At 47.2% G+C, this 14,350-nt stretch overlaps 1 protein-coding gene across 6 annotated transcripts in view; it reads left to right on the top strand.

Moving 5' to 3' along the window:
* The first annotated feature begins 7,523 nt into the window (after positions 1 to 7,523).
* The window catches only part of KIF2A (kinesin family member 2A), an 89,352-nt gene continuing 82,525 nt past the window's right edge, over positions 7,524 to 14,350 (top strand). For 2 of the 6 annotated variants that reach the window (XM_070743293.1, XM_070743291.1), the window contains exon 1: positions 7,633 to 8,267. In XM_070743293.1, coding sequence (XP_070599394.1) covers positions 8,204 to 8,267 — 64 coding nt within the window. In that variant the 5' untranslated portion in view covers positions 7,633 to 8,203. Of the gene's footprint in view, positions 8,268 to 8,659; positions 8,874 to 14,350 lie in introns of those variants that run through there. The other 4 variants (XM_070743294.1, XM_070743298.1, XM_070743297.1 and 1 more) reach the window with 4 other exon arrangements.

Genomic DNA, 14,350 nt, shown 5'->3' with positions numbered 1-14,350 from the left:
CAATACTGCTGAAGACTACTACAATATTTGCTCGAAATACAGAGAGTCATTAAATTATATGTACCACTAATTATCACCAAAACCAAGAAAAATTTCCTATAAAAATAAGAAGTTCTAATCCCAAAAAAGATCCCTTTGGCGGAAAACAAAATTGGCTGCATTGCTAACTTTAAAAGCCATTACAAAAATCTATGCCACCAATTAAAGACCAAATGATATATCACATCAATCAAGAAGAAAACCTTCTACGTGTGCCTTCTACAACTTTGTAAACAACAAACTCAAATACTCAAGATCCATATCACCCCTCAAAGGACCAAATGATAAAGAATATATTGATGAAGCTCTTAAAGCCAACCTCTTTAACACATTCTTCGGCTCCATCTTTGAGATAGAGTGGCTCATGCCCAGTATTTCCTACTCGTACCCCAAACAATTGCAACGATCTAACACAAATCAAATTTACAGAAGATAATGTTGGAAAAGCATTACGCAAGCTAAAACCAGCTCTGTCCATTGGACCTGACAGTCTATGTGCATATTTCTTTAAAAAGCTCTCCACAACCATAGCAGAATCTCTAAGCATAATTTTTGAAAAATTCTTCAGGACTAGCCTTTTACCCAACTTATGGTCACTAGCCACAATCATCCCTCTCTTCAAAAAAAGGAGATCTAAGTAACATTGAAATAACAGACCAATCTCTTTATGTTGCATCAACTACAAAGTCATGGAATCAACCATAAACCAATCTATCACTTTTCACCTAGAAATTAACAACCTACTCTCTAACAATTTGGTTTCAGAAAAGAAGTATCCACTAACATGCAACTCCTACACTGCAAAAACATATGGACTTCATAACTTGATTAAGGTAAATTAATAGATGCAATTTACGTAGACTTTTGTAAAGCCTTTGATTCAGTAGTACAAACTACTAACCAGAGCATACAAACATTTGCCGACCAATCTTCAAATACCGCTCAATCGTCTAGAACCCACACTATATATCGGACATTAATACAATTTAGAGTCCATAAATATCTTCTGCTTGCAACAGAATACCTTATTCCACCAGACTTGAAATTTTGGTTTTAGAAAACCTAGTTACGTTGCCTTCGATCTGATCTAAATGTAGTTCATAAAATCATCTATCACAATGTCCTACCGGTCAATGAGTACTTGAACTTCAACTGCAACACACACACACGCACACACTAGATTCAAATTCAATGTAAACTGCTTGAAACTAGACTGCAGAAAATACAACTTCAGCAAGAGTGATCAATGTATGGAATGTACTACCTGACTCTGTAGTTTCTTCTCCAAATCCCAAAAACTTTAACCTCAGAGTGTCTACAGTCGACCTTACCCCATTCCTAAGAGATCTGTAAGGGGCTTGCATAGGCAAACCATCATGCCTACCATCACTGTCCTACTGTCCAAATTTACCTATACCTACTTGCTTTTGTTTATGTTTACAGTAGTCCCTCGATTATCGCGAGGGTTCCGTTCCAGGACCCCTTGCGATAATCGAAATTTCGCGATATAGCGGTGCGGAAGTAAAAACACCATCTGCGCATGCGTGCCACTTTTCCATGGTGTTTTTACTTCCGCACCGCCAGCCCGCTGCCCGCCACTTGTCCGCTGCCCGCCCGCTCACCTCGCCAGCAAGAGGGGAAGACCCATGAAAGATTCCTTGGGCCGCCTAGCAGCTGATCTGCTCGGCAGCGCAGCAGCAGCCTGCGCTGCCGAGCAGATCAGCTGCTAGGCGGCCCAAGGAACCTTCCATGGGTCTTCCCCCTCTTGCTTGTGAGGGCGCTTCAACGTTTCCGGACGGCAAGCTCGGACTCTTTCTTTTTCCCTCAGAGGACGCTTATGACAGGCGGCTGAGGCTTCGAGTGTGTCCCCTTCCACCGCCAAGGTCTCCCAGGAGTCCACACCCCCTTTTAAGGCGCCCGCAGATCAAGCGCTCTAGCCAGGCCCGGGCGCACGCCCCCTCTTCCCGCTTCGGTGGGCCTGCCCGGCGCGGGGGTCTCTTCCCCCTCATGGACACTCTTCGTGCCTGGCTTCCTTCTCTCTCCTCCCTTCCCCCCGCTTTCCTCGGGGCGTGTTGGAGAAGAGGGTCTTCTTCCGCTCTTATTGTCTTGGGTGGGCGGGAGGCAGGAGCTGCAGAAAGGGAAACTTTTTTGTTTTCCTTCGCTCCGCCACCCAAGAGAGCGGAGAGGCAGCGGGGGCGCAAGGAAGAAGAAGCGGTGGTGGCGGCGGCTTCCTTCGGGGGCAACGCCAGCAAGAGGGAAGATGACGCGCAGGCGGCACAGGGGGGGGGAGGCAAAGCTCTGCGGCTCCAGCCACTTTCAGCCAAGCCTCCCCGGCCACGGAGCCAGGGAAGCCGAGCCGGGCGTGGAACATCGGCGCAGGAGGCAGGACACGATCGGGCGACCGGAGCAGCAGCGCCGCCGCCGTCACGCCCGGCTCGGCTTCCCTGGCTGCGTGGCCGGGGAGGCTTGGCTGAAAGTGGCTGGAGCCGCAGAGCTTTGCCTCCCCCCCCCCCTGTGCCGCCCGCGCGTCATCTTCCCTCTTGCTGGCGTTGCCCCCGAAGGAAGCCGCCGCCACCACCGCTTCTTCTTCCTTGCGCCCCCGCTGCCTCTCCGCTCTCTTGGGTGGCGGAGCGAAGGAAAACAAAAAGTTTCCCTTTCTGCAGCTCCTGCCTCCCGCCCACCCAAGACAATAAGAGCGGAAGAAGACCCTCTTCTCCAACACGCCCGGAGGAAAGCGGGGGGAAGGGAGGAGAGGTCTTCCCCCTCTTGCTGGCGTGCGTGGGCGGTGGGGAAGACCCATGGGAGATTCCTTGGGCCGCCTAGCAGCTGAGGGTCTTCCCCACCGCCCACGCACGCCAGCAAGAGGGACACTCTTCGTGCCTGGCTTCCTTCTCTCTCCTCCCTTCCCCCCGCTTTCCTCGGGGCGTGTTGGAGAAGAGGGTCTTCTTCCGCTCTTATTGTCTTGGGTGGGCGGGAGGCAGGAGCTGCAGAAAGGGAAACTTTTTGTTTTCCTTCGCTCCGCCACCCAAGAGAGCGGAGAGGCAGCGGGGGCGCAAGGAAGAAGAAGCGGTGGTGGCGGCGGCTTCCTTCGGGGGCAACGCCAGCAAGAGGGAAGATGACGCGCGGGCGGCACAGGGGGGGGGAGGCAAAGCTCTGCGGCTCCAGCCACTTTCAGCCAAGCCTCCCCGGCCACGGAGCCAGGGAAGCCGAGCCGGGCGTGGAACATCGGCGCAGGAGGCAGGACACGATCGGGCGACCGGAGCAGCAGCGCCGCCGCCGTCACGCCCGGCTCGGCTTCCCTGGCTGCGTGGCCGGGGAGGCTTGGCTGAAAGTGGCTGGAGCCGCAGAGCTTTGCCTCCCCCCCCCCTGTGCCGCCCGCGCGTCATCTTCCCTCTTGCTGGCGTTGCCCCCGAAGGAAGCCGCCGCCACCACCGCTTCTTCTTCCTTGCGCCCCCCGCTGCCTCTCCGCTCTCTTGGGTGGCGGAGCGAAGGAAAACAAAAAGTTTCCCTTTCTGCAGCTCCTGCCTCCCGCCCACCCAAGACAATAAGAGCGGAAGAAGACCCTCTTCTCCAACACGCCCGGAGGAAAGCGGGGGGAAGGGAGGAGAGGTCTTCCCCCTCTTGCTGGCGTGCGTGGGCGGTGGGGAAGACCCATGGGAGATTCCTTGGGCCGCCTAGCAGCTGAGGGTCTTCCCCACCGCCCACGCACGCCAGCAAGAGGGACACTCTTCGTGCCTGGCTTCCTTCTCTCTCCTCCCTTCCCCCCGCTTTCCTCGGGGCGTGTTGGAGAAGAGGGTCTTCTTCCGCTCTTATTGTCTTGGGTGGGCGGGAGGCAGGAGCTGCAGAAAGGGAAACTTTTTGTTTTCCTTCGCTCCGCCACCCAAGAGAGCGGAGAGGCAGCGGGGGCGCAAGGAAGAAGAAGCGGTGGTGGCGGCGGCTTCCTTCGGGGGCAACGCCAGCAAGAGGGAAGATGACGCGCGGGCGGCACAGGGGGGGGGGAGGCAAAGCTCTGCGGCTCCAGCCACTTTCAGCCAAGCCTCCCCGGCCACGGAGCCAGGGAAGCCGAGCCGGGCGTGGAACATCGGCGCAGGAGGCAGGACACGATCGGGCGACCGGAGCAGCAGCGCCGCCGCCGTCACGCCCGGCTCGGCTTCCCTGGCTGCTTGGCGGGGGGGGGGGGAGGGTTGGCCGAAAGGGGCTGTACCCGCAGAGCTTTGCCTCCCACCCCTCGCCCCTGTGCTGCCGGCGCGTCATCTTCCCTCCCAGACTCCCCCGGCAAAGTGACGTGGAGGAATGGAAAGCTGAAACCGGGCGGTTTGAGTTTCCCATTCCTTCAAGTCACTTCGCCGCTGCTCTCCTGGCTAAACTGTGTGGCAGGAGACAGGCTTTGAGTTTTTGGCTGGGGGGGAGAAGTAGAACCTTCCTAACTCCCCCCCCCCCCACCAGCCAGAAGGAGCGGCGAAGTGACGTGGAGGAATGGAAAGCTGAAACTGGGCGGTTTGAGTTTCCCATTCCTCCAAGTCACTTTGCCGCTCCTCTCCTGGCTAAACCGGCGGCAGGAGACAGGGTTGGGGGGGGTACTGGGAAGCCCCCCAGGCCGACTGCCACCTTTTCAAACAGCCGCGCCCTTCCCAGCTGAGTCCTGAAGCCAAGCGCCTTTGGAACTTCTGCGCTTGGCTTCAGGACTCAGCTGGGAAGCGGCACGGGTGTTTTAAAAGGTCTCCCCCGGCATGGGGGGCTTCCTAGCACCCCCCCAAACCCGGGTTGGGGGTTCGGGGGGGTGCTAGGAAGCCTCCCATGCCGGCGGGAAGACCCAGGGAAGGTTCCTTTGGCCGCCTAGCAGCTGATCTGCCCGGCGGTAATGCAAACTCCACCATCTACGCATGCGTGCAGATGGTGGTGTTACTTCCGGGTAGAAAACTCGCGATATAGCGTTTCGCGAAGCTCGAGATCGCGAAACTCGAGGGATCACTGTATACCATACCTATTATCTTGTACATATTTTGGCAAACAAACAAAATAATAAAATAATAAACAATCCTGCTGGCCTTTCAGTAAGCTCTTAAGACTTGGCTATCCTCAAGTTTGAGGGTCAGGAGATCATTGAGCCTGTGAGGTGCTGTTCACTTACTGCTGACAGTTTATCAATTGCCATTGTTTGCTTGGTTTCTTAAAAATTATTGTTTGTTCTTATATTGAATATGAAATATTATTTCATAGCAACTCTCGCCAGCAAGCACAATTAAAACATCAATATAAGAGGGGCCATATAAATAGAATAAAATAAATAAACCACCACTGAAGAAATGAGTATCAACCGTACATTCAGTCTTGCAGTGTATTTTGAATTTCAGCCCTCAAAACTTTTTGTACTTACTTGCATTTTCCCTGTTCCATTTTATACTGTTTTGTCCAATTCTGAATTCAAAAATATACTTAATTATAGTATATACTAACTAAATTGTTTACATATTTAGTTGATGCAATCCAGCTATGAATTTTCAACTGTGATACATAGATGTTCAATTGCTACGTTACACTTTTGCAGTAAACTATGGTATACTTTAGTAAATAGTGGGAATTTAGCCACAAAAGGAATTAGGAGTTACATTCTACTTATTTTAGAATATGGAGTCAGGAAGAATGTTAACTCAGACTAATTTGTGTGTTGTACAAATACAAGGACAATTAGATTGTGAATATAATAAGCAACTTTTTTAAAGTCTCAGAACTTGAGTGTATACAGTACTGGGCCTAAATTTCAAAATTAAGGTTCCACAACACTACAGATTAAAATAATTCTTCCAGGCTTTTGCAAAACCTAAACAGACTATTAAGGGAGATGAAGGTTTAATCAATCCATCTATTTCCTTTCTGAGAGAGTGCCAAATTCATTAAGCATTTGTCCTAATGTTTGCCATTTTCATTTGTGGCCGCATTATAGGAAGCTAAAGTGATATACATTTCTGGATGTTGTAATGCACACCCTGATAATTCTCCCATAGATTTAAATATTTTTAAAAAAATCAATTTTAACCAAAAGGAAAAATAAACTACAAACATTTGTTTTCTGTACAAAGCCCAGAACTAACTCAATACACCAGCTGTATTCTACTGATATCTGGAGGTGATAAAAACGACTCGAGAAAATGTGAGGGATCAGACATCTGAAGCAAACAGAGTTTAAAACTTGTAACAGCAGCTACAGAAGGGGCTCTAGACAAGGTTTAGCTCAGAACTAGTCTCAAAATAAACTATCTTACGTAACTGCTGGAAAGGTAACAGGCTTATGCTATTAAGAAGGCAGGTGGGGTAAGGTTGCAGTATTTTAAATACAGTAAATAGAAGATTTTTTTAATTGGCCAAGTGTGATTGGACAAACAAGGGATTTATCTTGGTAAATATGCTCTCTGTGTAAATAAAAGTTCATTAAGAATCATAAGGTACAACAATAAATGATAGTCCAGGTACAAATAAGCAATCAAATCAAATTAGGAATCAGTCAATGCAAATTGTAGCAAGAAAGTTGCAGTCATACAGTCATTAGAGGGAGGAGATAGCTGATTGTGACAATGAAATTAATAGTAGTATAGACTTAGTAAATAGTTTAACAGTGTTGAGAAAATTATTTGTTTACCAGAGTGATAGTGTGTCTCTGTGTGTAAACTGTTATGTCTAGTTGTCTGGTGCGCAGTGATGGTGAACCTTTTTTTCCTCAGGTGCCGAAGAGCAGGCATGTGCGCTATCACGTATACATGAGTCCCCACACCAATAATTCAATGTCTGGGGAGGGCAAAAACAGCTTCCCCCACCCCAGAGGAAGCCCTCTGGAGGCCTGTTTCCCAACTTCTGCTGGGCCACGTAGGCTCGTGCTTCGCTCTCCCCAGGCTCCAAAGGAATCCCTGGAGCCAGGGGAGGGTAAAAGCGCTCCCCCATCCCTCCAGAGGCTCCCTGGAAGCCAAAAATGTCATCTCGGAGTCTCTGTATGACCCAAAAATCAGCTGGCCAGCACACACATGGACATTTGGAGCTGAGCTAGGCAAGAGCTCCCGTGCCAGCAGATATGGCTTCGCGTGCCACCTATGCCATAGTTTAGCCATCACTGCTCTATGGTATCGTTTTGAGGGTAGACTCATTTGAAACAGTTTGTGTCCAGGATGCACAGCCCTCTTTTTGACTCATGTAGCTCCTCAATGGAAGGCAGGTTGGTAGCAATTTTTTTTTCTGCAGTTCTAATTATCCTCTCAGGTCTGTATCTGTCTTGTTGGGTTGCAGAATCAAACCAGTGAGTTATAGAGGTGCAGATGACACACTCAACAATTCCTCTGTAGAGCTGTATCAGCAGCTCCTTGGGCAGTTTGAGCTAAATAGACCCAACTTGATAGGACCCTTTGGAGGAATGACAAGTAAGAGAGTTGGGATGATTATGCTTTAATGAAGAGGCTCCCCCCACCCAGTCAGGGTATCAAAATCCCACATGAGGTAACAACGGTCAGAACGAGAACTAAACCCGCCTTCCGATCCGGCTCCCCGCCCGTCCGGCTCCCTACTCTCTCGAGGCCTCCTCTGCAAAAATGGGGCGTATACAGTAACCTCAACTCCGCAACCCAAGGAGTCCGCTCGAAGGACCAAGGCCCCAAATGCACCTGGTCGGAGAGATTTTCGCGTAAACCCCAACACGCTTGCCGACGAGGAAAAGAAGCCGGGGGCTGGAGTTCAGGAGGTGGGGAGCAGAGCCCGTCCCCCTCCCGCTCAGCGTCGCCGCCGTAGCCAGCACAGAAAAGCACCGCCAAGGAAGCGCCCGGAAGCCGGCGGGGCGGACGGCGCCGGCGGCGGCCTTCGCCGCGCCCCACGCCAAACTCTGAAAGCCCGCCGCCCGCCTCTGCTCCTCCCACTCCTTCAACCGATCGTGCCGTGACGCCTCCATTGTGTGCGCAGCGGCAGCGATTCCCGGCGACTGTTGTATCCGGCCGGCGCCTTTTTCTCCTCCTCCTTCCTTCCCCCTCCCCTTTTCCCGTTGAAACTGCTGTGGCCGCCGCCGCCTCTTTCACGCTGCCCCTCCCGCTTCTCCTTTTCCTTCAGCCGGGCGGGCGCCCCCCCACCCCAGCCGCCTCGCCGCCTCATCTACGGTGTCTGCCCCCCCTCCCTTTCACTCGATGACGCGATGGCAACGGCCAACTTCGGCAAGATCCAGATAGGGATCTACGTGGAGATCAAGCGTAGCGATGGTGAGCCGGGGAGGAAGGGGGAGGGGAGGCTGAGGGGGAAACAAACCGATGAATGGGTGGAAGCGATGCCGGTATTGGGGGGAACTTGAGGGGAAGGCGCCCGCCCTCCGCCCTCCTCCACCGGGGCGGAAGGTGGGCGCGGGCCCCGGGAAGGAGCTTCGGCGTCAGGGCCTGTGGCGTCGCCGGGCCCGCGGTCGTTAAGGAGATTTTTTTTCTTTTAATGCCGCCTCTTGCGGCGCGGGTGGGGGTGCGTGAGGCGTTCGCGCTGGAGACGGGCGGAGAAAGAGGGAGGTCGCTGCTGCAGTGCCGTGGGGAAGGGAGGGCGCGGAGCCTCGGGGAGCGTTTACAGGGGTGCGGAGTTGTAAAAAGGGGGGAAGCCGCCTCAGGGATGGGGAAGGCTCGGGAAGGGCGTGGCCGGGGAGGCCGCGGCCGGCCGGTTGGAAGGGCTGCGCGCGCGGGAACTTGGGGGGGGTAGCAGCAACAGGAGTATTTTCGGCGGGCGGTGAGGGAAGCGGGACCCAAGGAGAATGCGGGCAAGCCTCACGTGCGGCTCCTCCGAGGTGTAAACCTGCATTCTTGAAGCCCGAGTTAGCGGTCAAGCTTCTGGTAAAAAAAAAAAAAAAGCAAACGGAATGACATCCCACCTATTCAGAGCAATGTCATACAGTGCGTGCAGTGTTTAATTGAAATAAACGGGATTGCAATTGCAAACCCCTCGTTGTGATAGCCGCATATTTTGCATACTACTACCCCTCCCCCCCCCCGGATGAAGTTCCAGGGTCGAACCCGGTTTCTTTCCTCCTTCCTTTTTTTTTCCTTTTCCTATTTCTGCCCTCTGTCTCGTGGCAACAGCGTGTGAAAAGCCTTGTAATGATGCGGATGAAGTTTGTAGGCGTGGGAAGCTTTGGTGAGATTACACTTGCACGGTGTGGATAACAGCGTGCGGGAGGGCTGCGTTGCACAAATGAATCTCTCGGCTCAGCCATGATGAGTGAGATGCCATTGGATGCTCCTGGTTATTTTTTTCGATGACGCTGGGATGAGGTCAGGTTTAAATTCGCTCTGGAAGGGTACCTATATGATGCTGCTTAATATTTGAAAAAAATTGCCACCTGTCTAGAAATCGGGAGGTTTCCAGGATTGTGCTAAAAGGGCAAAGAAATGTATTGCTAATTGTGCTTTCTCTTTCAGCATTTTGATTTGCGCTCCCTACCCTTTTTATTCTGCAGATCTAAACTACAGGTACTCCTATTTTTAGTGTTTACAAGAGATTAAGTTTGTCAGAGGTTAAATCAGTTAAACAGGCTTAAATGAATCAGATTAAGATTCTTGGTTTTGTTATATTTTCAAAGTGATTGAAGGAATTTGTCATTTTTTATCACAGGTGATAAAAATGAATATATAGAACAGAATAGAATTTTTATTGACCAAGTGTGATTGGAAACACAAGGAATTTTGTCTTGGTGCATATGCTCTCAGGGTACATAAAAGAAAAAGATACATTTGTCAAGAATCATGTGGTACAACACTTAATGATTGTCATAGGGGTTAAAAAAGCAATGAAGAAACAGTCAATATTAATCAGAATCTTAGGATACAAGCAACAAGTTACAGTCATACAGTCCTAAGTGGGAGGAAAAGGATGATAGGAATGATGAGAAAAACTAGTAGAAATAGAAGTGCAGATTTAGTAAAAAGTCTGACAGTGTTGAGGGAATTATTTGTTTAGTAGAGTGATTGGTGTTGTTGGTGTTGGGAAAAAACTGTTCTTGTGTTTAGTTGTCTTGGTGTGCAGTTTGTCAGAGGTTAAAGTTTGTCAGAGGTTAAAGCAGTTAAGCAGGCTTAAATGAATCAGATTAAGATGCTCGGTTTTGTTATATTTTCAAAGTGATTGAAGGAATTTGTTCGTTCTTTACCACAGGTGATAAAAATGAGTACCGGTATATGTTGGAAGAAAATTCCTGGTTCCTTTACCGGCTGGGAGAAAAAAACCTCTGCAAATGTTAGAAATAATCTGGAAAGGATTACTACCAGTAAGCAGTTTATTGAAGGAAGGCAAAGAGTGACTGGTTCAGCTCAAGGGTTTCTGGCAAGCAAGCAACTTCTCACTGCAAACTTTACATTTTTATACTCTTGGCTTTTGGGTCTAATTCCCATGGCTTTTGTGTGGTAGTTAATAGTCCTCATCCTGGTTTTTATTTGTTTTTTCCTCCATATTGGGAGTGATCTCAGTGGGAGGGCGAAAAGGTAAATGTTAGCTTGTTTGAAAATGTGGAGAGGTGTGGATGGGTTTTAAGATTATTCTAACTTGATATCCGCTTTTTCCCAAGTTATTTTTTGGAACTAATCTCTTCATGGTGCCATGTCTCATTCCTCTTATGTAATTCAATTATTTCTTCCTGCATATTCTGTATATTGTTTGCATTTTACAATTATTTTGGTATTTTCTTTTACAGTGTGTCTGGCTTTTCTAATTACTTTAGCTTGGTTCTTTTCTTAAGGATATCTGTTTTTATGTTTCTATTTTTTAATTCTAATTTCTTTGGCAGTTTCTAGTTTTCCCATTCTTGATTACTTTAGCAGCTTCTAGTTTCCCTATGGCTTTGGTCTGGCTTTATTTGGTGACATAGGGTAGTTTTTGGAGCTTTCTGGTCTTGCTTTTCTGGTGACTTACACTGTCTCAGCGTAGTACCCTTTCCACAGCTTCTAACAAAATGTTTTTGCTTGGGAATCATTGTAATTTTTAAAAATATTTTTGTATTCTACTATTTTCTACTAATAAGAAATATGATAGAATTATAAAGTTGCTTACCACCAGTTGGGACGAGTGAAAATTCCTGTGTATTTTTGCTTGGACAGGTTTTTACTGGTTTTAAATAGTTTAATATCTGTTATCAAATTGTTTCAAATAGATTGTTTTATTTTTGTAAGGAGTCCTAGATTTAGATGTTTCTTGTTTTGTGGAGGATCATTGTCAGTCATCTCTGCTACCTATCTTTTGAATTTTTTAAAAAAGTAGTTGACTTGTTAGCTGTTTGGAAGAATGTGTAAATGTTACTTTACAAATATAATGTTTGGTAGATTTTATTCCTTTTAATTCTGTAATGAAGTAGGAATTGAAAAAAAAAATTAATTTTAATCAAGGAAGTTGAAAAAGCATTCTGAAAGAATGTAGAAGAAACCACTTCCTTCCTATTGCAAAGAAAACATAGATGAACCCACCATCAGTCTAGCTGTGGATGCATTGCTAATATGACTCGCTGTGATTAAAGTCACTTAGGGAATTAAGAAAAGTAGAATATATATGCTGCTGAGATTCCGAACTTTGATATAACTTTATAATAAAAGACAGCACACACTCATGTTATTTAAAAAATATTAACATAATGACAGATTACAGGTAGTCCTTGCTTGCTGTCCACTTATTCAGCAATTATTTGAAGGTAATATACAACGGCACGGAAAAGCAAGCTTATGACTGGTGTTTGAAGTTGTGGCTGTCTTATCCCTGTAGTAACACGACTTATTTGGGCCCTTGGCAACCAGTTCACATTTATGACAGTTGCAGTATCCCATGACTACATGATTTTTATTGTAACATTCTCAGCTGACATTTGGCAAGTAAAATTAACTGAAAGCTTAAAGGAAGTTGCTCCTCATAGTTGTAGTGTCACACTTAACAACTTGTGATGATTTGCTTAATGACCACACCTGAAACTGATCCTTTGAGTTGACTTCACATGGTGTCAATCTTAACTAACATACCATTTAGTACCTGAGTTGCCAATTGGTCTTGTGGTTGGTAAGTGAGGACTACCTGTATAAATGTTGATTAAAGATTGGTAAAGAATTGAATAATAGTTTTATGGTTTAAGCTTATTGCAATCTGTTAAGATACTTCTAGATATAAATTGGCTAAAGTTTGCAATACAGCCAAGTTACAATTTATATAAGAAATTGATGTTTAAACCAATTTTTAGGAACATGCCTGAAGGTCTAAATCAGTGATGGTGAACTTATGGAACAGGTGCCACAGGTGGCACGCAGAGCCATACCTGCTGGCACATGAGCTGTTGCCTAGCTCATTTCCAACCTGCATGTCTGTGCCGGCCAGCTGATTTTTGACTGGCACAGAGGTTCTGAGAGGGCATTTTTGGCTTCCAGAGAGTCCTCGGGAGGATGGGGCAGGCTGTTTTTACCTCTCCTGGATCCAGGAAAGCCTTTGGAGCCTAGGAAGGGTGAAACACAAGCCAACTGGGCCAACCAGAAGTTGGGAAACAAGCAGTTTCCGGCCTCCAGGGGGCCTCCAGAGAGTGGGGGAAGCTTTTTTCACCCTCCCCAGACCTTGAATTATGGGTGTGGACACTTGCGCGTGTGCAATGGCACACACACACGCTCTTTCAGCACCTGAGAGAAAAGAAAAAAAATAAAATAATAATAATAATAATAATTTATTAGATTTGTATGCCACCCCTCTCCGAGGACTCGGAGCAGCTTACAACAATAAAACATCATATACAAATCCAATGTTAAAACAGTGTTTAAAAAACCCTTATTAAAAACAGTCATACAGCCCAAACACACTATCCATAAAATCAAAAGCAGCTAAGGATATATCAATTCCTCAATGCTTGGCGACATAGATGAGTTTTCAAAAGTTTGCGAAAGGCAAGGAGGGTGGGGGCAGTCCTAATCTCTGGGGGGGATCTGATTCCAGAGGGCCGGGGCCGTCACAGAGAAGGCTCTTCCCCTGGGTCCCGCCAGACAGCATTGTTTCATCGACGGGACCCGGAGAAGGCCAACTCTGTGGGACCTAATCGGTCGCTGGGATTCGTGCGGCAGCAGGCGGTCCCGGAGGTATTCTGGTTCGCTAGAGGTTCGCTATCACTGGTCTAAATCATTAAAAAGATACTTGCTAATAAGATAATTAAGTTTTGTACCACACATCTGATAGGTCAGTGCCACATGAAAGTGCCATCCATCAAATGTGTAAGAATGACGAGATTCTGAGAAAGCAACTAGGTATTTATGATTAGTTTATATTTGAAGGCATGGTAAAGTTTAACTCATCTGCATGTAGTCATAGCTCTAATCAGTTTGTCAATGGTTTGTATTTCCATAGACCAGGGGTCGACAACCTTAAACAATCAAAAAGCCACAAACATCCTAACGGGAAGCCCCCTGTTCAATTTTGAAGCTGACCGGAAGTCTGGTTCCCCCACCATAGAGTCTCCTTCTAGTGCAATGTCCTTTTTTCTCTGCCGACCAGAAGTCCTGTTCGCCTACCATAGAATTTTCCAGTGTGGCATCATTTTTCCTCTATCTGTCCTAACCGAAAGTCCTATCAATTCTGGAACCGACAGGCAACAGGAAGCTTCAGCAGAGGGATGAAAAAGCCACATGCAGCTCCACAGCCTCTGGTTTATTTATTTATTTATTATTTGGATTTATATGCCACCCCTCTCAGAAGACTCAGGGTGGCTGGTTGCCGACCCCTGCCATAGACTGTCTATTATAGTACAAGAATGTTATTGGTCTTTCTCCTGAAGTGTAATCAACTTCTCTGTCTACTCCAGTACTCCAGGTGTACTATTGCTTACATTTAGAATTCAGGTAGTTTAAGGTTTGTTTATAGCAAAGAACTGGCAAGCAGAGAAAAGATTAAATATTCATTTCCCTTCCTAATTCTCTGCCTTTGATCCTTTTCTTGTGATTTTTCCTGTTTAAAAAGGAATTATGGTATCAGCTCTCATCTACAATATGAGGAGGATAGAGGAGAATGCCACTATAGTAATATCTACATCTTTTTGCACAGAATATCTGACTCGATAGGCTTTGGGCCTAATTTGTTTCCATTTTTAAAAACATATTCTAGTGAATGGGACCACATACAGTCAATGTTCCCTCTAATTTTTTTCCGGTGTGGGCGGAAAAGTATAGTGTCTGAGCGACAGTCCCTTTGGGACTGGGCGGCATAGAAAAACAAACAAACAAACAAACAAATAAATAAATAAAATTCCCTTCTTTTTTATTAAAAGAAATTAATAATAAAACAAAACCAAAATCTATTACTATTATTATCT

The sequence above is a fragment of the Erythrolamprus reginae genome, chromosome 2 (assembly GCF_031021105.1).
Source record: "Erythrolamprus reginae isolate rEryReg1 chromosome 2, rEryReg1.hap1, whole genome shotgun sequence".
Lineage (NCBI taxonomy): Eukaryota > Metazoa > Chordata > Lepidosauria > Squamata > Dipsadidae > Erythrolamprus > Erythrolamprus reginae.
The sequence above is the reverse complement of the archived record's forward strand: the minus strand, read 5'-3'. Positions and strand labels throughout refer to the sequence as shown.